At 36.4% G+C, this 26681-nt stretch overlaps 1 protein-coding gene across 3 annotated transcripts in view; it reads left to right on the top strand.

Moving 5' to 3' along the window:
• The window catches only part of SATB2 (SATB homeobox 2), a 182543-nt gene that overhangs the window by 108064 nt on the left and 47798 nt on the right, over positions 1 to 26681 (top strand). For all 3 annotated transcript variants that reach the window (XM_039844348.1, XM_039844347.1, XM_039844346.1), the window contains 2 exons: positions 15167 to 15379; positions 19330 to 19485. In XM_039844348.1, coding sequence (XP_039700282.1) covers positions 15167 to 15379; positions 19330 to 19485 — 369 coding nt within the window. The remainder of the gene's footprint in view (positions 1 to 15166; positions 15380 to 19329; positions 19486 to 26681) is intronic.

The following is a 26681-nucleotide window of genomic DNA, read 5'->3' as shown; positions in this document are numbered from 1 at the left end:
TTCTTTCATCTATCATTCATGTGAGTGAACAGGCATTTCATGGCTAGCCAACATTTTATTGCTTGGTTATATATACAGTTCCTTTGGCTAAGGATAAAATTGAAAGCATGGTTGTATTACTTTGGATTTTAGAACCAAGCACAGTATACATTTTATCTAAATAGCATGAAGCATGAGAAAAGACTCACAATGAGGCTAGACAAAAGGCAGACCATGCTCATGCGAGGGAATGCTCTGCCAAGGCCCTAGACTCCTGGAGGTCTGTCTTCTCCTGCACAATCCTTTTTGTCTATTTTTATGGATTAATGATTTTTCTTTGGTATTGCCATCTTTCAAGTGCCAAGTTATAAAAGGTCTAATTGAAGCATGGAACACATTTTATTATTTTCCTCCTGCCATTAAATTTGTAAGATGGCTACACCCAGAAAGAAACATTCACTTTCAATCAACATGAGTTTGAGTTCATGGGCCAGCCTTGAGGATATCAAATGGAAACTGCATAGGAATGTATGAGTATTTCCTTTTAAAATTCTGCTTTTAATTTGGGAAAGCTTTTCATCCCTCTGGGATCATAACCTGTTGTGTATAAAGCCCAACCTAATCAAGGTAGATGGTATTGACAGAATGACATAGTTTGAACTTAAGCCGGAGGTCAGCAGGCAGATTGTTTTTGCTGTATATACTGTAGTCACTAACAGCAAGGTTGGACAGCTGGGTTTCGCCAGCAGCATTGTTAAATGGAAAATATGGTGTACGATGACCTATGAAACCAACCATGGATTTTCCAAATGTTAGGCTTTTTTGAGTGGAATCAGACATTTATGGGTGATATAATAATTTGCCAGCTTATAATAAACAAATAAAAATTAACTTTTATAGATAGTAACATAAACGAATTGTTAATCTTTGGTTAGAAAAAAATCTCAACATTTTTTTTTTTTTTCCTCAAAGCAGACAGAATCAGAGCGGTTTATTTTAGATGAACACCTAAGGCCAATCTCAGTATTGTATTCAGTTCTTTTATTGATATGTAGCATATCCTCAGTCCACTGAGTATTTTCCAGAAATAGTTTATTATGTCCATTATTTATTTATTATCAAATTTAATATAAAGCAATTTGATTTGTCACCTTACAGTTTGTGTTTCTATATTTGTGCTTGTGTGTGTGTGTTTATGTGTGCATAGAATAAAATCACATGCACAACATTCATAAATGAAGCTAGAATTGTAAAAAAAATAATAAAAGCATAGTTATTCATGTTTAAGACTTTCAAATAAAAAACATAAATTCATAATAAATAGTGTTTGAAAATGCCAGTTCTCCAAAGAGAAACTATTACTTTGTTTATCTGATTCATTGCCACTATATCACTTGGTGATATAAAAAAAAAATAACATAATTAAGAGAATAAAGCTATATTTCCAAGAGCTTACTTTCACTACATTTTATTTTAATCAATACACCCTTTAAAAACATAAAATACATTTGTTTGGTAAAATGATACCCTATGCATACCTCATGACAAGGTCATGTCTTCTGCTGGAGTCAGGGACAGATATTTTACCAATAGGATTTTATTATTTATTAGTTACTATTTTTCTCATATTTCTCTATTGGTTTGTTAATATAAACATATACTGTAAAAACTATGAGCATAAAATTAAGTCACATGTTCTGGGCAAGGGAAACAGCTCATTTGATGTCATGCAGTACCAGAATATAGAATCTTCAGCCTGAGCATGAGACTAATGTATTCTACATGGAGAATGTAGCAGTATGTCACATCTGTCTGTGCCACTAGGATGGTAGAAGCCTATTTTTATCATTATGACCTTACATAAAATATATTCTTGTATAAAAATATATAATCACTTTCTTCTTTACTAGTTTTTTGAAAGAAAAGTTTAGCCCTACTTTTTCGTATCTCTGAAGACATTTATGACAAATGGAACCCAATGAGAATAGTAAGGTAGAAGTGTGATAAGATGTTTCTGACCTGGTCATTAATATTCAGGCAATCCTATGATACATTTCTAAGCATTTCTGTTATTTATGGTCACAAAGCAATGTGGTGTGGTCAATACACTAGAGGAGGCTGAGGCAGATAAGATGCCTGCTCTGTTTTTGATACTCGACCACTTTCCCACTCCCCCTGCTTTTACTTCTAAAACTTAGGACCAGCTGGTTGGCTCTTTAGTCAAAAGACTCTCCCGAGGCTACTGAAGTTTGCTTTGCTCACACTGACAGAGACCTGGAAATGCTACACCAATGTCCTATAGATGCAGCAGGATGAAAGCCCAGCTGCCTTGACTCCTGTAGCATTGACAGCTCTGCAGTGTGACTGCCACTCCCGAGCCCTTTGCAGGATCAGGCTGAGGCAGGGACCTTGCTTGGGTTCCTTCCCTCCTCTGTCTTGCTTCTTTTATGCCCTCACCGGTTTTCCTCAGAAGCACTTACACAGGATTCTTTATCTCAAGATGTGCTTTTTATCCCAGGTTATAGATCGGCACCATTTCTAGCCTAGTTGGCATTTGGTTATGCTATGGCATCATAGTTTGAATGAAACCTGTCTTTGATTTTATGCCTACTACCTTCAGAAATCTGAAGCAAGATATTATTATGAAAATAGTATAGAAGTTTTTACTGTACTACTTTCTTTTGGAAATATTGTCATTATTGTTATTCTAAATCAAGCCCTCTGATTTGGGTGGACTATTATTAATATTGGCCAGATTTACTTATGGATCTTGAGTGTTAGAGATGGGGGAGAGAGAAAGAGCAAGAGAATGAGACAGAAACAGACACTGGATTTGAAGCCCTATGAGATCTGCCAAACTTGACTTAAATAAAAACCACACTTATTGAGTCTGAATGGTAAATTATGTGACTTATGTGATTTATGTGAGTTTCAGAGTAGCATTGCTCGTTGGCCCTGCCGCATCTCCAGTGCTCTGTCAGTAATGCAAATGGTATTAGTACGACTAATAATTTTGAGAAGTAATAGAACCGATGCCCTTTCAGTTTTCATTTTTTTTTCATATTTATTTTCCCTTGCTTATATCCTGAATTTATTTTAGTATTGGCATACTTTCCACTTATTGGGCCTATGGACATGAAATCAGTTGCTTGGCTATTTATTGTCTTAACATCTTTGCATTTTGACAGTTTGATTATGAATCCCAACTTTAAACATTCTTTTGCCCCTTGTCACTTTTGTAGACTTAAAAAATTAGTCAGAAGCTTATGACAGTATTTTAAAAGACAGTATTTCCAATGAATGGTTGTGGGCTGTCCACTGACCTATGATAAGCATGGATTCATAAAATATGTACAGTGAATCTTCCTTAATAGATAAACTATTCTCTAATTTATTTAAAAATCCAATGACCTACATATTCATATGTTCAGAAATCCCCCATTTACTAACATTGTTTCTCCTCTGAGACCGTCCATCTGAGCAAATCTGTTAAATGAAGTAGAGGAAGCTTTGATCCAAACTAGGCTAAATCCATTGGAATGGATGCCCTGCCACACGTGACTGGGAGCATTAGAATGCCAGAAAAGGGAAATTAGGTGTGATCCTCATCCCCTCTCTGTACCACTATCCCCTTACGTGACAGTGGAATTCGAGAAACGTTCTTCCACGTGGAACCAGCAATAAGAAGTTTGTGTCATTTGAAAAAAAGACTTTTGCCACATTCATTATTCATTATACAGTCTAGTTATTATTTTTTTTTTCTCTAGCAGATTAAGCCATAACTCAGAAAGTTCAGGCTCATTTTATGTCTCAGGTAGGTCTACTGAGCCTGTTCCTAGAAACGTGTTTTCAGTAGAATTACAGATGTGTTTTGCAAAATGTGTTATTATTCTGTAACCATAAACCTCTAATTTGGTATCTTGTTCCTTCTTCAGGTCTATGAAAAAGTAACAGTTACCCAATTCACAACCTTTTGCCAAAGGCTTTGCTTAAGAAAACTGTTCATCCTGGTCTTATCTAATAGAGAAGAGGATTTAAAAAATCCTTTGGGAACTCACTTGGTTGACCCATTCTTATTTGACTACTTTTTATTTTTTATGTGTCTTTGCCAAAAAACTGCTGTTTATTCGTCAAAGCCACATCATTTCAAGAAACTTAAGGCCAGGGTTATAAATACAATTTATGAAGTCACTCATCAACTGAAGAGTGTTTCAACAGATTGGAAAATTAGATTGAATGATGTATCAGGAAAGTTGGCAGCAAGGTCAATGGCTAGAAATATAAATGTCTTTGTGTGAAATGACATGGATTTTGTTTTCATGCTTCATTGGCACCATGTTTATAGTCTATGCACACCCATATTATTAAAGTTAAAAATGTCTAAGGACTCGCTAAACATTATATTTTGAAGTGGCATAGTTAAGAGTGAAGAGTATGTAGCAACAAAATGAAAATTTTAGCAACCAAAATATTTGGAAACCTGAGCTTTAGTGCATTACCAGTCAGGTTTTTTGGGGGAGTAGGGTGAGATGGGGGGAGTTCTTTTTTTAAGTCTTGTGTTTGACTTATACATATTAGCTGAAGGTAGGCACGATTTAATTATACATACAGTTTATTTTTATAGAAATTTGACCTCTAAGATATTCAGAATTCTTTCTCAGTCGACCTTTGATCTCAGTCATCATTATTTCTCAGTATCCAGTAGAGATACGACCCTCAGCGAGCCATACAAGAATAGAACACAGTGTAAATCCAGGGGTCTGGACTCCATGGTCCAGTGAGCTGGTTATAAAATGACAAGGAAACCTGTGAGAGAGAGGAAGTCCACCCACAGAAAGAAGGGCTGTAAATATGAAATGCTGCTGATCAGGCATGAACATGTTATTGGCTTTTGAAGCAAATAATATACCCTCTTTTGATTTCAACATTAAATTAATAAAGTAGGAAAGATGGCCCTGCTTGCTTCATAAAATAGGTAATCTTTCATTTCAGAACCACCGGCTTGACTTTCATAGATTTCAAGATTATAATAATATTAATATCTTCCAGAATAGCAGTGTCTCAAAGTTATTAGGTGGCTTAAGGATGGCCCTCTAGATAGTGGTCTCAGTTAAGTTCCTCCTGTATGTGTAAGGAATGTCATTAATTAGCACTGTTTAGGAAATTTCAGCCAGAAAGCAAGGGGGAGATGCTGGCTTGATTTGTGCTCTGGGTAAAGAGACGGTTGACTCAGAGCTGCCAAAAACATACAACTCTCTGCCCATTCCTAAATCTACTTGAAATAGAACATTTTATATAAAAGAAAATGTGAACACTCTTTTTCCCTCCTCCTTCACAAAATTGATACTAAAGAATCAGAGGAAACAAACATGATAGTGCACTGTTCTATCTATTCCTTCCATCCCTGGCTAGGTACAAAGTTCTTAAAATTAGTTACTCAACTAATTATAGAAAATGCACGTTTCTCCATTTTTACTAAAAAGGGCTTTTTGGTGATGGTTTTGTCAGCTTTTGTCACTGTAACAAGGAGCTATCGGCTCATTTTCTATAGATAAGGCACCTCTGTCCTCAATAAGGACTTTCTTTCACCTCTAGTGAGTGTGGCTCAGTGGAGACCTGCACTTTTAGTATGAAGGCCTACTACTTTGTCATGTAACTAGTCTCCCCAAATTATGGGTGATGTTTATAATTAAAGTAGAATCTTTATAGAAGAAACACTAGGAAACACTAGCTTTAGATCCCACTATTTATATACTTTTTGCCATTGCTTATTTAAAGTAATGCACAAGGAGTGTTCTTTTCATGGCCATTGATTGAAATGATGACCATTTGGCTGGGGTTAAGTGCGTGTTTGTTCAAATAAAGCGAATTAAGTTTAAATGCTGTGAGAAAAATATAACTGAACCAATTTGAAGTCAATTAGAAATTACAAGGTTGTTTAAATTTTATATACAAGTTTTGTGCCTAAAATTATCACTAGACCACAACATTTTCTTTTAAACTTCTCTGATTGAAGCATTCAGTAAAGAATATTTTTTACATCATGAGCTGGTACATATACACTGACAATGTGCGAACATACAGTATACGTCCGTCTTGAATTCTATCTCATTTCCACCTATATCTTTATCTGTGTATTTCTAAAGTGAGGCCTTCATGAAAGAAAAAAATAAAACCTTCATGAAACAATACTTACACTATGTATGAAGTGCTTTGGTAATTTCTAATTTATTTAATTGCATTTCATTATTTAAAAAGTTAGATATGATGTGCTAAATTAATTTAATCATCAACTAATAAATAAGACCCATGTTTAAGCAATGATGCAGATTAAGGCTTATTTTAAACAGTATAAAGTTACTTAGGGAAGAAAAGTTGTTTTACTTTTCTAAAGGATAAAATGAATATCTTAGTTTAGTACTATCTCGAATATTCATATGGTCATTTTACTTTATGTAATTTATTAAGTTTTCCTTTACGTTCTCTTTAATCCCAAGTAATTTTAATTATCCTACTTTCTAAAATGTATTCTTTATATTTCCTTCCTTGTGTATGAGAAGACACTTAGCAAAATGTAAGTAGAGGGCCTTGAATATTTGAAGTTGTAAATTCAAAATACAAATTGTACTTCGATGTCAGTTCTGTATTTATTTATCTATTCATTTAACAAATATTTATTAAACATTCAGAGACTATACTAGGCATTATAATGATGGCTAACATTTATTGAACACTAACATGTATAAGCTCTCTAGGGAATGCTTGTGAGGGTAATGCAATTATTATCTTAATTTTACAGGTGAGGAAACCGTGCTATAGGAAGATTAATTAATCCTGGTCCAACTGGTGCCCAATTTTGAACCCAGTGATTCTGACTTCAGAACTCACACTCATAACCATTTTATTCTCAATCATTTCTGCTGTCATAGAGCAGAAGATGAAAGACATAACAATCCCTTCTTCAAGGAGTAAAATTTAAAGATTAAACAGACTTTTAAAACAATAATCCCATGGTGGTATAATAAGTGCTGTGATGTATTGCATGGACTGGGGGGAACAGATGCTTTTGACCCTGGAGGTGAATGAAATTAATGCAGAAATATTTTAGCAGGAAAAAATAATATTTTACAATTGTTTCAGGACAGAGTCAACTTGCATTTTAATAGACTGCTTTACTTCTTATATTTGAATACATTTGATACATTCGAGATATAAATAATAAATGTATGCTTTGGTTTGTTTTGTTGTCTTTAGAAAGTATTATTTTTGTCAATGTTTTGATGAGATAGCCAAAGCTAGTAAATTCAGGGGACAGTTTGCCAACAGTTGTTTCATAGAATGCTCGTGGAAACATGAGTAACTGGGGCCCAAAACTTTGTTAATACATAGTCACGGTGCCAGGTACTTGAGGTGTTAGTGGAAAACATGTATGTGCCCAGAGCTGAGGACACCACTGGTAAGATGCTTCCAAGGGGAACCTGTTCAGTTCTCTATTTGCTTTCACTTTTTGGTGCTAGCATGTTTACAAAATTCGATAGGTTGTTTATAGCCCCCCATTCCAGTACCTGCGATTTTCTAAAGATGAGAGAAGGAATAAAGAGGAAAATGATAGAATTGTTGGTCTAATTGCATCTATCATTACATAAATTAGGTAGGTATAGAATAGTAAAGGTGCCAGGAATCTGTTTTGGGCTGAGTTCCTCTGTTGTATGTGTTCAGGTGTGGCTTGGACAGGAAACTGCAGTGAAGAAAGTGCAGACTGTTTTGGTTTCAAGAATATTCTGTTGCACCCACTCACTTTGTGCTGCATTCTTTCTGTATCGTGATATGTCAGGTGTCACAAGCAAAGTTTTATTATATATACTAGATAGCTGTCTGTAATGAAAATGTTTCATTAAATAAATTTCAGATATGGATTATATGGAGTATTTGTTCTAAAATGGAGTTAGCATGGCCCAAAATTCTAGTTCCCATTATCTTTTGTTTTCAATAAGTTGAATGAAAAGATCTTGAGTGTAAGATGAGTCAGGCTTTTATTTATTTATTTTTATTTATTTTCATTTTAAAATGGTTTTCTTAAATTTGTTTACTTTTTAAAACATAACACGAGGATGGTGTTAAAACTAGTATAATAGCTCAATAGAATAAGTATTCCAGATTTTGGGAGGGATAAGAGAGAGATATTCAAAACCCTTCACTAGAATCCCCTTAACTTGATCGTAGTAGATTAATAATGTGCTTTGTGAATGTGGTTTGTCAGTGACACCAGCCTGACAGACCTTTCTTTCTGCACCAAATCCCATTGAGTTATCTGGTCCCCTTGGCTGATAGAGAACCATTAGAAAAGGAACACTGGCAAAGAACATCCAGGGTGATGCTCTTCAAGCGATGGACCAACCTATCAGGTCATGGAGCTGCAACAGCCTTGGGGCCTCACAGAGTCGCCAGACATTACAAGTGCTGCACTTGCCAGTGCTCTGATTAAGAATCACTGAGAATTCCACCTCATCTCTAGCATATAGCTCAATGCCATCTTGATCTTTCACACAGAAAAAAATGCTTCTTGCTATCTCCTACTTCATAGTTGATGAAGCCAAATCGATCTTTTACATGTGAATCAGGCTTTTAATATGTAGTCCATCAGGGTCTGCTGCTGGCTATTCAGCAAGGATAGGACCCCCAATTCTCAGAAAAATGAAAAATATATGTTTGATGTCTTCTTAGAGCCCTATATTCCAGTATATCCCCAACTAACCACTAAGCAAAAAATATATGGATTCTGTTCCCAAGGAGTTTACTATATGATGAGAAGAGGTTTTATTATAGCACAATATAAAAGATGATAAGTGTCATAAAAGTAAGATAGAACTAGTACCATTCCCATTCAAAGGAGGAAATATTGCCAACTGCAGTGTATATACATATAAACATATACACAGTCTTTTAGTGTATCAGAATACATCTCTGCAGCAGCAACATTTATCTGCAAATGTTACTGTTGTATATGCATTTAATATTTGCAGAGTATATTAATTTCCTTTAGAAGCTCAATTTTATCCACCCCCATCCTACAAAAATGCTACATGCATAGGCTGTCCTTCCTAATAAAGAAATATTATAATAAAAGAGAAGTTTTATTAAACTAATGCAATAACATCATTTTCTTTGAGGATTTAACATATCTGTAATAATAAAAATCAAATTGTCATTGTTGTGCCCTGTATACCTTTTATTCAAATCAGACTAAATACTCTGGCTTCTTGGCTAAGCAGTGCTCGAGGGAGGGGGTGAAGGGGTTTGAGTATTTTTAGAATTACACAAATGAATTTCCGCAGTCAAGTTCATAGAGGACTTGTAGATTATGAATATATGATCTAGGGATACCTGTTTATATTTGCGAGCAGAGGGGCAGTGCCTCTCAGAAGTGTCTAAAAAGAAATAAGATCAGAGATTAGGAGGGAACTGATTCAGTTAAGTCAGCTTTCAAATGGTAGGCTGTCAGTCCTTCCTGCAGCCATGCAGCCGATTTCACAGCTTCAATTAACTGTACATTTACCACTGACATCTGAAGAGTTCACTTTGTATGATGAGGGCAAGAATTTGGTATTACCTAGTCTCCTTAAGGGGATACCAGTTTCTGACTCTCATGTCAGCTGGAACCAGACACTTCAGAATTGTGTGAAAATTAAGGCTAACATAAGCATGCAAAAGGGGTGGGGAAATGAGAAGATTACCTTTGAAGGAAACTTTTTTTTTTAACTTTATGTTTCAAAGGAAGTGTATGATAGGTCATACGTAGGGGCAGGAAGCAGACTTGGCCCACATGAGTGCCAAGGCCCCTTCTACTTCTGACACTCTGTAATTTTTATCTGTAAAATGAGGGTCTTCGTGCCTTTTAACCTTGTTGATTGGTATGACATCATTTGTTTACAGTGATATATAACTATTACCTAAAACAGTATATTTCAGACTCACCACTAAATAGTAAATATGTTTCAATTCAAGAGATATAAATTGATTTCTGAGGAGGACTGTCATTATATAGCCTGTGTACTTTGTTCATACAACCAAAAATAATTCATAATTACAACATGTTATGAGGGGATAGGACTTATTTTCTCTAAAGTACCCAGTCTAAATGTTTCTAAAGAAGTGTCAAGCATACAATTTGACTCAGTATACAGGTCACTTAAGCTATCTTTGGGATTTCTGTGACATTCAATATCTCCCTTTGTTTAGATTGGAACCCAACACTTCCAAACTAGTTGCTTTATATGATAAGTGAGTATTTTTTTTAGGGGGGATGGGGAGGTCGAGTTACTTTAAACTTATATGTTATAATAAATATATGAACACTGCAAGTTACCCTGTATACCTCTGACTTCAACTTCCACAAACAGAAATATAATTTACAGAAATGAAAATAGTCTCTGGCTAGTTTGAGGTTTTTTTTCCCAAAGAAAAGCACTAGGGTTTGGCTGGGCTAGTTTCCTCAGTACACACCTGGTGTATATCACTTTAAAAAATAAATTATGCCTCATTAAATTACAATTAAATGGAATCATGATCATTTGTTTTTCTGGAAGGAAGATGTTTTGCATATTGAAAGCCTAATTTGTTGCAGGTGACAAAAAGGCTGAACAGATTATCTAATATCACTTCATTTGGGGGGTAATGTTTGCTAGTTAGTTTGTGTATACTCCAGTAGTTCAGAATTATATTAATGTGGACTATTATTTTCACTTCAAAATGTCTCTTACTGCTTTATCAGTTTTCGTACTCCCTTTTTTGAAGCTTTTAATGAAACAGAAACTTCTCTTGATATTCTAGATTAGTCATGCTCTTTCTTTTTCTTCGAATGTTCTAACACTGCTCAATCCCTCACTCATCCTCCCTCTTGCTGGGTCTCACCATTATTTTTGTATCCATGTACTGTGTATATTTCAAATCCCAGCCACATTAAGTACCACCTCTTCCAATGCATTTTCCCTGAGTCCTGCGGTTGGCAATACATTCATCCTCTTTTGAACTGAAATGGCATTAGTTCTATCTGGAATTTATGACACTTGTCATCTTTTACATTGTGCTTCTATAAACCATCGTATAGTAAACTCCTTGGCATTAGAATCTGTGTCTTAATCTTCTCATTCCTTTCTGAGCTTTGTACCAAGTCGTAAATAAGAAACGAATTAATAGACTCACCTGTCATTCTTTGGTAATAGGTAAATTGAATTTGGGGTTTCTCTAGATAATCATTGGGAGGTAACACCTAATCCTAGAGAATTACCAAAGGTGTGAGAGCTGTGAAGAGTGGGTATCTGTTAAAAGCTGGTCAAGAATGACTTTAACTGTTGCAGTCAGCCCTTGAGTGGCCTGGGGAGGTCTGAGAGGCTCAAGCTCAGTGTAAGAAAGTTCATCGACATAAATTGCAAATTTAGAAACTGTAAAGTCACTTAATTTGTTACAAATAAATATTGTTTAATACTACAAATAATAAATACATCAGTTTTTTTCCTTTAAAAATTGAATGTTTTGTCTGTGGAGATAACCTATATTAACCAAACTAGATGGCATTATATTATCTCTTGTTTTGCATTTTGAATTATTTTGCTTTTGTTGAATAATCTGCCAACCTCATGATATTCTCTGCTGGTGCTGGAAATAATATGAAGCTTACAAAGTCCCCCATTAAAAGGCTAGGGAGAAGGCCGGTTTGAGGTTTTTTTTATTTTCCCAACTCCCTTATAACCCAAGAGCTATTTGTCTATAATAGTGTCTTTCTATCCTGTGCATTTGTTCATTCTACTCCTTTTCAGTCAACATGTTCCTGTTCTTACATAACCTCAGTTCATAATGAGGAGGGAATTGTTTTAACCTCTCCCTTGAGAAGGCTCTGTTGCCTACAATGAGGAAAATACTTAATGGCTACTTTACTCAATACTTGCAATACGTTTTAATATGATTACCGATATGAAAGTTTAATAAGCAATATTCTGGTTAATTTATTAATTTCCCTCAATTTTCATATTCTCAATATTCATGACCTTTCTATTCATAAAAGTACATCTTATTTTTTTTCAGTGCCCAGGCACCATGCCACGTTCTCTATATCTTAGGCTGCATAATGGGAATGTTCAAGTGATACCTCCTGCCTGTCTGGTTGATAATTAAATGCCAGACAATATAGTGGCAAGGGCTTTAGAAATATTTATGTGAGATAAATTATTAATTTATGTTCTATTCCAGACAGTTTCAATATGATAAACGTTTACTTATCTTGATAATCAGATGGGGTGATTTGTAGTATATTTAAATTATGCCATAGATTTTTTTCTGACTTTTTTCCCTTATGATGATTTTTAACTAAAATCCCTTTATATTTATGAGCCTGCAGAATTTGAACTCTATTTTTAAACATCCCAGTTTAAATAGTTAAAAGATTATAAATAACCAATATGAAAAAGGCTCAATGAAACAACTAAACCTCTTCTTGCACCCACCAGTTAGCTACTTGTTATTGAAAATGTCTGAGGTAAAAAGAATCTGCTTTGGGATCATGGCTACACAGATGAGACCTTAAGTAAAGAATTTAGAACAGGGTTCTCATTCTCTGGGGCAATACATGAAGGTGGCACTGGCCACCTTGTTGGTTTGAGACTTTATCTTCAATTAGGCAAATGAAACAGAGGCGACAGTATATTCTACCAGCTCTTTAAAACACAAATATTGTGTCTCATTCCCTTCAGAAATGACACTGATGAGCAGTCATTTACAAGGATGCTTTGTCTTGATTTTTCTTAAAGATAGATTCATTTCCCTATAAAGTTGTCCAACATGCAAAAAATGCAGGGGAAGGAACTCTACAATTTAAATGTTGGAAAAAAAAAAAAAGTAAACCAAGCAAAACAAGAAACAAAAATATTCTATGCTTCAGAGTGATTTTTTTTTTTTTAATTGATGAGGAATGAACGAACTTAGAATTTTGAGCCTGGTCTATTAGAACAATAGTTTTTGTTATTTTACTATGTAGTTTGAAAAATCTTAGCCATACTCTACTCTACAACTTGTGAAAATAATTTTATGAAAGAAGAATAAGTTTACAAACTTTGCTTTTCAGGTATCTCAAGTATAATTATAAATAAGTAGCATGAAGGATATAGCTATATAGACCCTAAAACTCATCTAAATTTGATAGTCTGAGATTTATTAAAATGCTAAAATTATGTATGAGAGAGGAGGAGGTGGAGGAGGGGACCAACTCATCCTTTATGTGCAGAGTTCATCATTAATGAAAGCTCAGAAAATATCGATCGGAGCATCGTATTGGTATTGGAAATTAGTATTGATTTTAAATCCACTTCCCTCTTGCCTCTCCACATATTTATTTGGAGATTTTTATCTTAGAAACAAATTTCTTATTAATATTTCATCTTGCTTAGTGCAAATGGAAGTAGGATAACTTAAGGCAGAACTGACTTTTAATTTTAGAAAGAAAATCAGTACTTAGACTGTATAACATTTTCTGGAAGACAGATGTCTCACTTGTTGCTTCTAAAAGCATGACAAGAAATCTGGATTTTCTTAGAATCATTTTACCAGTAGGTATTTTTACATATACATTCTACCTTGCCCTTTCCGTGAGCATGCATGCACACAGACACACACTCGTTAACTGGTCTCCAGCCCTACTTCTTCTAGCTTCGCTGTATGGCATATTTTATTCTCATTTGTAAAGACTTCTCTAATCAAACTAACATGACACCCAAGTTGCGAAACTATCTGATGGCATCCTGGCTTGTCAATTCCTCACAGTAAAATTGTCTTACGTGATGTTCTGAGTGGTGATTACCTTCTTGGAGTGCTGATAACTCTGTGATGCACATTCCTGTAAATGACATTCGCTTCACTAATTTATAATGCGTTACTTCATCTTCAGAGATCGTCAACCTTACCCTGAAGATTTCTGGCCAAACAGAGATGGCATATTCTTCTTGCATCCAATGCCTTTTTATATTTAAGCCATATATTACAAAATCTGATAGTGTTTCTTTTGCATAAATATTCCCCTCAGTGGAAATGTCCTTGGCATCTACTTTTCATGGTTTCGGGTTGCCCCATCTGTTCTAAGATACAGAGGTTAGTTTAGCATCTCAGCTCTTCCTGGAGGATGATCCCAAGCCCTGATCTCACACTGCCCTGAGCAGGGATGTTAGCTGGGACTGTAAAAAGATGCCTCTGTGTGATAATCTAATAAGTGTGCAGAATGGAAGTATTACAGTGTTCCAATTCTGGTCTTCAGCCTCTTTTTTGAGTCATACTACTTTTCTCCAGACCTGTCTTTTTTTTTTCCTTTTCTTTGTGAATTCTGTCATCAAGAGCACATGAAAATACTAATCTCTACTTAAAGCTTTCTATTTGGATAAATCACACATTCAGGAAGCCTATCATGGCATTCTCCGATGTTGCGCTCTGGCCCCTCTCCGGAAGTGACTACGTTTCCACTCCTTTAATGGTGGGCTTAGGCATCTCCTAAAATGGTTTGGGTGTCCTGTGGTACAGATGCAAGAATGTCTATTATGTGTGTGGATTGAGAAGCTATCAGAGGGTTAACACAAATTATAGCCATTCGCTTTGTGTCTTTATTTTTTATTTTTTGCCATAAGAAACATCTATATTGAAAACAGTGGCCAGTCACATAGAAATTCAGCCAAACTTTTTTTTTTTCTTTTCGATGTAAATCTCCCATGCTGTTTAAATGTCGGAACTAAATTTACCAAACTTGGCAGATTTTTAAAGCTGAGCAGGACTGCCAAGTGTTCCCAGTTTCAAGCAGAGAGAGTTCTAACAGTTCCTGAAATACTTGTAGGAGGCACCTGGTGGTAATTGCAGCTTCACAATTTTTCCCAAGCGCCTACCTTGCTAGCTGGCATCTCTGTATACCAATGATTATTACAGTGATGATAAAGTGTCAGAATAGAATGGTCCAAAATAAGGCACAGTCCCGGAAGGCAAGCACATTCCCACCAAATCTTCCTGCTGGAGAACCCTCAGGAATTAGACTGAAGTTCTTGACATCACAGCCAGCTGGTTACATCAAACAAATAATGGGGGAGAGGGGTGGAAGGCAGAAACCACACACACCTGCAGATGTGACTTGGCCAAATTTTTTTTTTTCCCGTTTAATCAGGGATTGTTGTCCGAGATTCTGCGTAAGGAAGAAGATCCTCGGACAGCCTCTCAGTCTCTTTTGGTAAACCTGAGGGCCATGCAGAATTTCCTCAATCTGCCGGAAGTGGAGCGGGATCGCATATACCAGGACGAGAGAGAGCGGAGCATGAACCCCAATGTGAGCATGGTCTCATCAGCCTCTAGCAGTCCCAGCTCCTCCCGAACTCCTCAGGTGAGATATTTGCTCCACTGACTCTTCACTCTTTGCTTTGGAAGTATCTTGCCTTCACTGATAAACTGTGTTTTCCCTCTAAAACTAAGAGATATAATTCAAGGATTTCTTAATCCACTGAACATGTCAATCAGAGGATATGAAACCGACCATATAAAAGTAGTTATCCTTTCCTATATCACATGCCATTTTGGTTTCTTTAGAAACAGAAAGTACCATTCTTCCACGCATGGCAGGAGAGCAGCAGTGGATGGAGCGGTAGGCTAGCAATGTCTGCATACAGTGGTTTAGTTATCAAAGGGGTTAGGGGATTGGTGTTGAAGCTGAGTTTGAATAGCAAACACACTGCTTTTCCTTAAATTGTATATTTATTCAGATGGGGTTAAGGTAGTTGGGGTCAGGGGACTGACAGAGTAGTCCAAGCTCTGCTTTATGCAATCTGAGAAAGACAAAATGGGGGTGGTAGAAACCTGTGTGTGTTGGAAGCATGCATATGCAGCAGCTAAGATGACTAGGGGATCATTCAATGTTCCCTTAGAAAATGGTAGTGGAAAGTTAAGCCTTCATTATTTTGCTTCCTAGGGTGATTTCCCCTAGGACTCTCTGACTCAGCTTTCCATTCCTCCTTTCTCCACAATTTAAACACATTCTGTTCTCAATTCCTCCTTCAAATGCATACACCCGGTAATGCTGTGTGCTTCAAAGATCCTAACTAAAGCATCAAAGGCTGAAGTCAGTCATTTCCAATTCAGATCTGAGTCCATTCATTTCTACCTACTGCCTATTTCCCTTAAATTTACTACTCAATAGATTTATGATAAAGCCATCTCATTTACTGATGGTTACGAGTTCCCTCTGAGTGACAGTTCTCAAAACATTTAACAGATACACATTTGTACAAATCAGAAAAATGGGTACTTTGAAACCAAAGGATTTTTTTGCTTAGATGTAGTTTTGGTTTTTTAATAAGTTTGTTTTCTGGTAAGTTCCAAGGAACTGATTGAGCATAGAAGCAAAATTTTATTCTAGTAGAAATATTTGAGCTCTTTCAAATACATCCATTTTTTTCACACATCTTAACTTTTTATAATTTTGCACTCTGCAATAGACTTTTAATTGAAGATTATTTTCTATGATGCACTGCCAAATTGTGATACTTACATTTTAGACTTTAGTGAATTATGAGTTTTAGTTACTGTTAGACCAAAAATAAGTCTCCTGACTGCTTACTTTGGAAGAGTGTAATCAAGCTTTTTTATTGGATTTTTTTTTTTTCAATTTTGGGGCATACATATTGAGCTATTGAGTTGGGTGAGTTGTTAATTTGCACTAATATTTACTTCTATTAAATTTACCAATGTTTTTGCCACATTTGAAGTCCATTAAACCATTATAGGAGAGTCCAGCCATACTTCTTGGTTGTTAAACCAGGTAACTCTTGTTAGAGAATCACACAGGTCTATGTTTTGTTTGTTGCTCCTTCATAGTATTTTTCTAGCAAGATTATATTTTAGACATCTTTTCGAGGACCTGATAACTTTCAGAGCCAGACCAACTTACGAGGCCACATTGGGTCAGTATTTTGCTTTTCTCAACAGAAAATCCCATCTAGAAAATTCCTAGATAAAGGTGCTCTTTTGGGACAAATATAAATCAGTCATTTAATTTTGCAGTGTTGGGATTTCTGAAAATAAATATAAAATGTTTTCCTCAAAATGTTTTTGAGAATACAGTTATGGCACCGGCATTTCATATTCTCTGAAACAGTCTTCTTTTTCTATTGGTTAAACATTGTGAAAGAGGACATTATTAAAGTCTTTTAAAACATTTCTTGATTACCTTGCATGGAGATTATTTTCCAGACCCCATCAGCACTTTATTATTGATTTAAAACAAATTGGAGAAATTTCAAGTTTCAAATTAAACCTCCAGCATTCCTTGATGCACTTAATAATAAAACAACAATACAAGGATAAGAAAGATCATTTATTGAGCACTTACTGTGTATCAGGCATTGTGAGCATTTTGCATGAATTGGATTGTCACCATTTTGCATTGTTATCCCCATTTTACAGATGAGGAAACTAAGGTTGAGATGCATTAGATTCCTTGTGTAACGTCACATGGCTGAGTGGTAGAGCTGGGATTTGAACTCTGGTTATTTTGATTCCGTGGCCTGGGCTCCTAACCATATATTTTAGTGCCTGAGGGCTTTCATTTTAGCCTCCAAGGTTCTAGAGAAGATTGGATCAGTCAGGTGAGATAGTCAATGAGGCTAGTAAGAAAATGTGAGGTGAGAAAGGCACCTGGTGGTAATTGCAGCTTCACAATGCTAAAATGTGCATTTAGGACATGTACTGTGGGTTAACTAGAAATTTTCAGAAGAAAAAGCAATTTCTTTTAAAAAGTGACAGAATTGGATTGTTACAGGAAGACTCCAAACTTGGGGTCAAGATACCTGTAAAAAATAGCACTGGTATAAATTGGAGATTTTGGAGGCACATTAGCAGAGTGGTCCCAAGCCCATGCATTGGAGCCTGAAAGACTTGAGTTCAAATTATGGTTGTCTGACTTGTGGCTGCATGTCCTTCCAGTAAGTTAAGTATCCTATTTTATTTTCAGTTGTCTTCATCTGTAAAATGAAAATAATCTCTAACTCGTTGAGTTCTTGAGTTAAATGAATAAAAGTAAAACACTTTTTGGAGTGCCCGACACATAAAAAGTACAGCATAAAATATTCTTATTTCTTTGCAGTAATTAGAAAATAGTATGAGACAGGGAGGTCAAAGGAGAATGGCAAAAGTCACTGGGCGCTCTTAGGAATCAAAGCCTTCATGGAAATTTGGGACATAATTCCAACTTCAAGAAAGCATTGACAACGACCCCACAGTGTCCAAACTACATGCCATGTATTTCCCCAAACCTGCTCAGGTCATCCACAGAGGGGCATTAATGATTTGAGGACAACCTTCTTGGTTTGTGATTTTAGGGTGAGTACGGACCAAAAAACAAACCCAGTTTAGACTAAGTCAGCTGGCCATGTTCACAAGCCTAGGGATTGGGGTGTGTTTTCTTAGAGTCCTGCTGCCAGAGGTCCTGGGAAGGCTGCCCAGGCCCCTGTCATCACACACCAGAACAAATGCTCTGAAGTCTTTTGGATCAAGTAGATTCAAATGTTTTAGGGTTATCCTAACCCTAAGAAGTAGACACCTTCTGTATTGTCCTTCATTTGTCTCTGAAGCTGATGGGAAATCATTCAATTAAAACGAGCACAGCAGAATACATAAAACCACAATATGAGTTTAAGAAAATGAAAACGGCACAGCAAAGGCATTCTGAAGCCTAGTTTTATGAAATGAAATTTTGTTTCATTTCCACTGATTTCCTAGGTGAAATTAGGTGACTGTCTGGGAAGCATAATGATGATAATGATGAGAAACCATACATACTCGAATGACATATGTAAAGCTTTAATAAAGAATCAGAGAGACTCAGGAGAGTGCATTAAATTGAGTAATAATTTATTATTTAGAGACCTCTACTCATTTATTCATTTTTTTCTGGAAGAATTGGCTCTTCCTCCAAGGTGTGCTATTTTCCAAAAGGTAACTGTGCGCACGTGTGCGTGTGTGTGTGTGTGTGTGTGTGTTTATGGGCTTGTTTTGCAGTTAGGTGATGGGTTATAGTTACAGAGTAGCCATCCTACCTGTGAACTGTCTAGGATACTGTGAGGGAAGGAACAGAGTTTATAGGACGCTGTGTGTCCTATAGGAATGCACTGCAATTATTTCCAATCACAATTAACCTGATTAGAATAATGGACAGGAAGTGTCCCTCTGTAGCTAATGCAGTTTGGCATCAGCTGACTGAAATCCTTTGATAATTTCTGCACAGATGGCTGGGCTGAATGTAGCACTTTTTAAATTATTATTTTCATGGTCTCTTGGTAGGCCAAAACCTCGACACCGACAACAGACCTCCCCATTAAGGTGGACGGCGCCAACGTCAACATCACAGCTGCCATTTATGACGAGATCCAACAGGAGATGAAAAGGGCCAAGGTGTCTCAAGCCCTGTTTGCCAAAGTGGCTGCAAATAAAAGTCAGGTGAGTGGTTTTTAAAAGAGTAAAAGCGAGAGCTGGAATTAGACTGTTCTCCTCCTCCTACCAATAAAAATACATCTGTTCCTATAATAATAATAACAATAATAATCCCTAGGGAACCTGTCATGTTCTGCCTTTTGCTCTACGGTTTGCTTTTATTTCCACTGGAGTTCAGAATAGAGACTAATTCAAAACCCAGATATTTTTCTTTTAAAGAACTTTTTTGAAAAATAATGAGCCCTGAATGATTTCTCTCCTAATTCTAAACACTGCTATTTATCCTTCCCCTCTCCCTCTCCTCCTCCCCTCCCCTCTTTGGTATTTGAGCAAAACTTAGTATGTATAAAACAGGATCTTTCGGAGACCACGTTTTAGCTAGGTCTCATCGCCTCTCTTATTCCCACCAAGGGAATGGCTGACTTTGTTATAATAACCACTGTTCCCCAGCCCCAGAGACACCTTGTGATGTCAGGTGTTTCTTTTATGTATAGGATACAGTTGTTTTTCCAGGAGGAAACGCACGTAGGGGAGTCCAGAGTGAGTGCTAAAATCTTTAACAGAAAACATAGAAGCTTATCCAGCGCAGTTTTTCAGAGTGCTGAGATTATGGGGAATGGAATGCTCTAGGGAAAAGGGTAGACAGATGCTTAGGTTTTTTTTTTTTATTTTTTTATTTCTGAAAGCAGCAACAGTTGATGGAATCTACTGTCTGTTTCAATTTCTTTAAAGGGACAACTACCACCCTATCCTGGAATGGGTTAGGTTGAGGTGCCTACTTATTTTCCTGAGATGAACATTTACCTAATTCAGGGTTGAGGAAACAAGTTTGCTAAAGCATAATTTTGGGAGTCTTTTGATTCTGAGCTTGATTTCTTCTGTGTCCTTTCATGACAAATGTTTTCATCCCTACATATATGAGCGGTAAAATGGTCCATCATATCCCTAACAGATCTTCTGTCGTATGCTACAAAGAAAAGATGTTATTGAATATTGTATTTCTATTAAGCAAGAAGGTTTTCAATAAAAATTAAGTTTTAAAAATTATATATAGGTAAATGCTATATTTAATTATATAGTTTGGGATTAGCATTTTTTACCTGTAGTTTGGCAGTAACCTGACTTAAGTTATTTTTCAGATGTTGATAAAGGGAAAGGAATAGAATATCAAGAAACTTTGAAGAGGATTGAACTATTTGTTTTACTTTTCAATTTCAATGTAGTAATTTTTCCAGATTATTCTTACTTCTCAATGAAATCACCGAAATGCAGTTTGCTAAGATAGGATGTCCAACCATAGTCTGAGATACATGAAAAAAAAAAAAAAAACCATGGAGCCTTCCTAAACTGTTAAATGCATAAAAAATCCCATGTACCACATGGCAAAATATAATGAGAGTTGGAGCTGTTAAACGAATAAAGCTGTTAAATGCATAATGCCACTTGGCAAAACTACTGTGCATTTAATGGTTTTCCACTGTGTAATAAAGGACATATGTGGTAAATGTGCAGTGAGTATAAAAGCTACACAATTGATTTTGCAAACCTGCCCTTTAGTCGTGACTTGACGTAAATATCAAAGTTTCACTCAGTTCTTTTTTTTTTTTTTTTAAATAAGAAGATTTCAAGAAAAACTGAAGACCACAGTCTAAGAACTAAATTCAAAATGCCTGTAATCTTCCTATTGACTTGGCACCATGGCTTCTGGAAATGGTGTTGCCTCCAGCCTCCAAAAATAATTCAGGTGGCTGATTGAAAGCCGTGCTTGCCAGTTGGCTCAAACTTAGCTCTCCAAATTTTTGATGCCTCCTGAAGAACTTAGTAGCCCTGATTTTGTAGAATCTGGAAGAAGATGTAATTCTGGGAATTAAACTGAAGGGTGAGATTGAGTTTAAGTGGCGATAAATAAGGTGCTTTGAAGTTTTTCCTTTTTTCTTAGGGGCAGTGGTCACATTCTTGTTTTTGAATGGGGAACCTTATTGTAAATGGCTGGCAAAGTTGGCAAATCAGGTGCTAAGGTTTTTTAAATGGTACTGCTAAATGAACTTAACTGATGGTTTCAAAGGCAGTTTAACATAAGTTATTCACTCCATTTTGTAAGTACTAATATTTTCTTCATAAATAGCTTATTTATCGAAATCAATTGCGTGATTTGGTGCCTTGCCTGTATATTTGGTGCATATCCATAAGATATATATATATATCAATAAAATAATGGGACTTTTGCTAAAGTACTTACCCTCTCCAAGCTGCAGTGGGAAGTGGCCACACCCTCTTTATTGGATTATGAGGACTGAGAGAATAAAGGTTTCCCCCTACTCTCCTGCATTCCCTTTCCTTCCTGTGTTATATTTTTTTGGAGGGGTCAGAAGTTATTAGAGTGACAGAAGAGGGAGATGAAGAGCAAGGGCTCTCTATTCTCTTGGAGGTGAAATCAGGAGAACCTTTAACCAGGAACGCTTGTGAACTGGAGTAGGCTTGGAGCCTTACAGGCCTAGTTCGAATGTATATAATCATTCCTTCCATTCCATTTTTAATTTTTTTTTTTAAATAGAAATTAACCCTCCATAAAACCTTGGTCTTGATTGCTGTCATCAGCCATTAAGAATAATACCTAACATTGCCTGTGGATTAGGCAAGCTTCGCATGAGAAGGAGGAAAAAGAAAGGAAAATCTTAGACTGAGGGTGGTGGAGCAAGATCTTTGGGGGCTATAAGTGCTTAGGGACACAATGGGAGGAGGGGTTCAGAAAAGAAGTTGAAAAGGTGACAGACTTTTGCAGTTTGCCTATGGTCCTGTTGGTGGAAATATATTACTGGAAAGTGTGTGTTTCCTTAGTGTGAGTGTTACATCAGGATGCATTTGTAGGTTCATAGACAGTCTCTTCCTCTGGATCAGCTCCAGCTCCTTTGTTACGCATGGCCAGTCTGTTATCCTATTCCATTGACTGTCTCCTGTCTGACTTGCCCCTTTCTTCATGGGAGAAGAGACAAAGGAAAAGCAGAAGAAAAACATAAGAGGGAAAGTTATGCTTATGCACATTTACCTTTCACTTTTCCTTCGTTTTCAATTTAGGACCAATTTTAGGTGTGTGTGTGTGTGCGCACAAAAACTTCATAAAGGCATTGGGTTGCCTTTTGGGTGGGGTGTGGTGGGGTGGAAGTGGCTGGCTTTCTGTATTAGGAAAACAGAGAAGCTGAGACACTGCAAAATGGAGAAACAGACAACCTGGTTGTGAATCTCATGATGGTAATGACAGGGCCAACCCCAGATGCTGCTGGGGTAAAAGAAAGAGAGTGATGTGGTAGTAATCAGAGACCCATAGTGATGTCAGAAGAGATGACATAAGGATGTCTTCATCTCCACCAATATTTAAAGACCTCTGTCAATCCTTGAGTTCCTGTCCCTGCCATGCGCTCTTTCCCAGGCCCACAAACTATGGGAGCTACCACTAGGATCGAGGATAGGCAAGTCCTTACTCCTGTTACATGCAGAAGTGAAATGTCAAGACACAACTGTGGTCCCACTGCAGCTGGGGAAGATGAGTTTCTGGCCTCCAATACAAAATTCTGAAATCATTTTCCCTTTAGAAGCTGTGTTCTCTATGGCGACTGGGTTTCAGTAGGTTCTATGCTTCATATACATTAGTATCAAGTAGATTCTGTACTGACCTATATTCCTTATTGCTATGTTTCTACCAAAAAAAAAAAAAAAAACCCAAGCCAAAAATCCTGTATTCCATGTTACCACCTACGGACTTAAGTTGTATTCTTAAGTATAAGGCTACTTATGCTTTAGATGTAGATTACAAGCTCAGGTTTTATGGATAGATTTATTATAAAATCTCTCTTTATAGTTGATCTAATTTGCTTAACAGGCTAAATGATTTAAAATATACCGGTCTCTGTGGCAGGTCCTTTTAAAATAAAGCAAAGTAAAGGAAAGACAGACTACATAGAGAAAAATAATGAATATGTTATTCAGTTTGCTTTTTCCTTTTACTGCTCTTTGCTATTGAAGTTTATATCACACTCAGTGTATATGCTAAAATATTCTCTTCATTCAGTCATGGGTTACCATATTAATTTTTGCTTTTGCGTGTCTTCTTAAAAATGTCCCAGGCACAATTTAGTTGTACATATTTTGAAAAAGAAGTAATCTCTATTTTATGAATAAGTAATCACATCCTCCCTTTAGGAAATTCAGAAAATGAAGAAAAATATAAATTGAAAAACATAAGTCACCCATCATTCCACAACCCAGAGATAGTTAACATTTTAGAGTCTTTCCTTCTAATGTGTATGTGTGTACATGGGTGTACACATGCTTATTTATATCCTAATTGAGATCATACTGTATGACACATTATACAAGTTAAAAATTCAATTCTTTTTTTAAGGCCTACTTTTCATGTAGGAGAGTAAGTTTACGAAGTATAAAATATTATCTTTAGTCTTATTATTTAGTTTCTTAGCCTTTAGAAAATGTTGTACAAGGATCAAAGAATTACCACTTTGCACAAAAGTGGTTTGACATTAATGTTGTTAAGTTTCCTTTATGGAGATAGCTTTATTGGGGCTGGGATAGCTCAGACTATTGGAAGTAGAGCTTTGGCTGCCCCATCTCTCTAGTGTAAAAAAATGACAGGAAGTACTGGCTATAGGATGCTCTGTGTAAAATGAGTTGGTTATCTCAGTCCCACTCACAATGATTTTGCTTTTGCCATCTTGGATTCACCATGTAAGGCAGACTAAAAAGAGGCATGCATCCTTGCCTGAGCAGCTGCCCCTGTTGCTGGGCAGGTTTATTTGGAAGACAGTCATCTTGACAGCCTATCAAGGAGAAGTTTCTACTCTTGTCAACTGGGTCATGGATACTACTGTTTCAGGGTCTACCATAAAATTGGTATTAAAACTATATGTGTGTATATTAAAACTATATGTACATACACACACATATATACATACATACACTATAATTACCATTTGAAAAAATTATTATGCTGAGTAGTAGAGATTTCTCAACATTCCCAAATGCCGAACTAAGTAGGCAGTCAACACAACGATGTTTACTTGTCAAGTTGTGCCTTCATTATCTTCCTTTTTCTCTTGGCATAGTCTTAAAGGATGAGATTCTTGTGAGATATTATCAGCAGAAATTCCCTCAAGACCTCAGTTTTTACACCAACCTTATAGTGAGGAATTGGGTTCTTTTTTACCACACCTACAATTAGTTATTTTAAGGTTTCATTCCCTAAAGCTAGCTTTTTTGGGGAGTCTTTAATTAGATATCCACAGAGATTAATTATAGAATTCATATACAAGTTTTAAAATGTCAGAAACATTTCACTCATTGCTAAAGTGGATGTACTGGTTTTAAGCGCACCTTTATCAAGTGCAGCAATCTTGAATTGCATTATTTTGCCTGTTTATGACATGGCACCTTTGGAAACTTGCGTGTAACTTTGAAGCAAATCAGGCTGACGTATTAAAGCTACCTCTCTGTACTCTCCCTACCCTCTTGCAAAGAAGACATGGAGTTAAAGCAGGGTTCTTACAGATGGAGAATGTTGGTACCTGTGAATAGTTCCTACCACTTTGCCATAGAGACTGTTAATTATCATTCTTCACCAGGTCAAGACTAGGGTGAGGCAAGCTAGGTCCTAGGATGCAAAATATGAGGTGGCATACATTTTCAAAACTACACTCCCTAAATTTTGTGCACTAGTTGCTTTCTTGCCTCACCCTAGTCCCAGCCCCTATCTTTCAAAAAAAGTGTCATTCCTAGTTTTCTCCTGTGTTTGTTTTTTTCCCCCTGCTTTTTATAAGATTTGGAGGCAGTTTGCACAATATATGGTATTGTCATAGGGATGCTGAAATTTGGACCTAAAGTCAGGGACTGCAAATATTTTAATTGTTCTCTGCTTGATATTTTAGCCTAGTACATTTTGTTGTTAATCTTTCTCTGGTATTTAAGTGGAGAAGTACAAGATTGCAGATTCATTCATCTTCTTAATAAACATGGCCAGCTTTTTCAGGTGCATGTTCGTATGTATGTATGTATGTATGTATGTATATGTATGCATGTTTACATAAACTCATGCCAGATTTCCGTACTATTAGATAGCTATGTGTATCCCATATATCTATGGTAAGGAGGGCAACAAGATTTTATGAAATCCCCTCTTGACTTGAGCCCTTTATAACAGAGGTTAAAGAGTTGTTCTGAAATAAAATTTTCATTACTCTCAATTACAGCATCAGTCTTTACAAACACACCCGTAGAAATGTGAGGCATGCCCAGAGATAGCTGGAAATTGGTCTCTGAGAGTATTTGGAACTTGGTGTATGGTTCTGAAAAATAAATAAAAAAAGAAGCAGATCATTTTTACTTACCACTTCCAAGGTATAAAATAATTAACCTTGAACTGTAACCAAATGCTCAGCACAAATCTTTTTTCAGGTTTAGATGACCGCCTCGTCAGGGATTTATTGAAGCCCTTGACAAGTCTCCTCTTGCAGTTAGCCTTTTATCCATTTCAGTTTTCTTGATTAGGTTATCTTGAATCATTAGGGGGTTTATTTATTTTAATAGACACTTATTGGATTCATGAAAAGAGAATTCGGTGACTAAGAAACAAGAGCTGAATATTATCTGGCTCATTTCACACTTCAGAAGAGTCTCAACCAGCTGAAGAGAAATCCTTTCACAGTTACAAAAGTTTGTTTGGGGACTTTATGTGCTTCCCTTTAGAAAGCGAACTATCTGTGGTTAATAATATGAATTTTCTTTTGAGATGCTCAGAAAACATTTCCTCTTGGTTACATATGCTGACATTTTCTGTATTGAAGATGTGGGTGAGTAAATGGCCTTTTATATTTCTGTTGCAAGAAGCCTTGAGTCATCCTCCCGAGGAACTGTTCATTTGCTGACTTATTCATTCACTAAAGTTCCTAGAGGGGCAAAGGGGTGGGGGCTGTTTACTATTTGTAAATTGAATTCACTCGTCAGCTCTGTGTTAGACACATCATGGAGAACAGTAATGACTATGACAAGGCCTTGCCTTCAAGGCGAGTACAACCTTACTTAACAGAAACAAAGTCATTTACTGTGTCTTTTTGTTGTCGTTGGAAATCGGAGCAGGCTGTGAACCCTATGTCTGAGCAAGTTCTGGTTTGTATTTGTTCTGAAATGTTATAAAA

Source organism: Pteropus medius, unplaced genomic scaffold, assembly GCF_902729225.1.
Source record: "Pteropus medius unplaced genomic scaffold, Ma_sr-lr_union100, whole genome shotgun sequence".
Lineage (NCBI taxonomy): Eukaryota > Metazoa > Chordata > Mammalia > Chiroptera > Pteropodidae > Pteropus > Pteropus medius.
The sequence above is the reverse complement of the archived record's forward strand: the minus strand, read 5'-3'. Positions and strand labels throughout refer to the sequence as shown.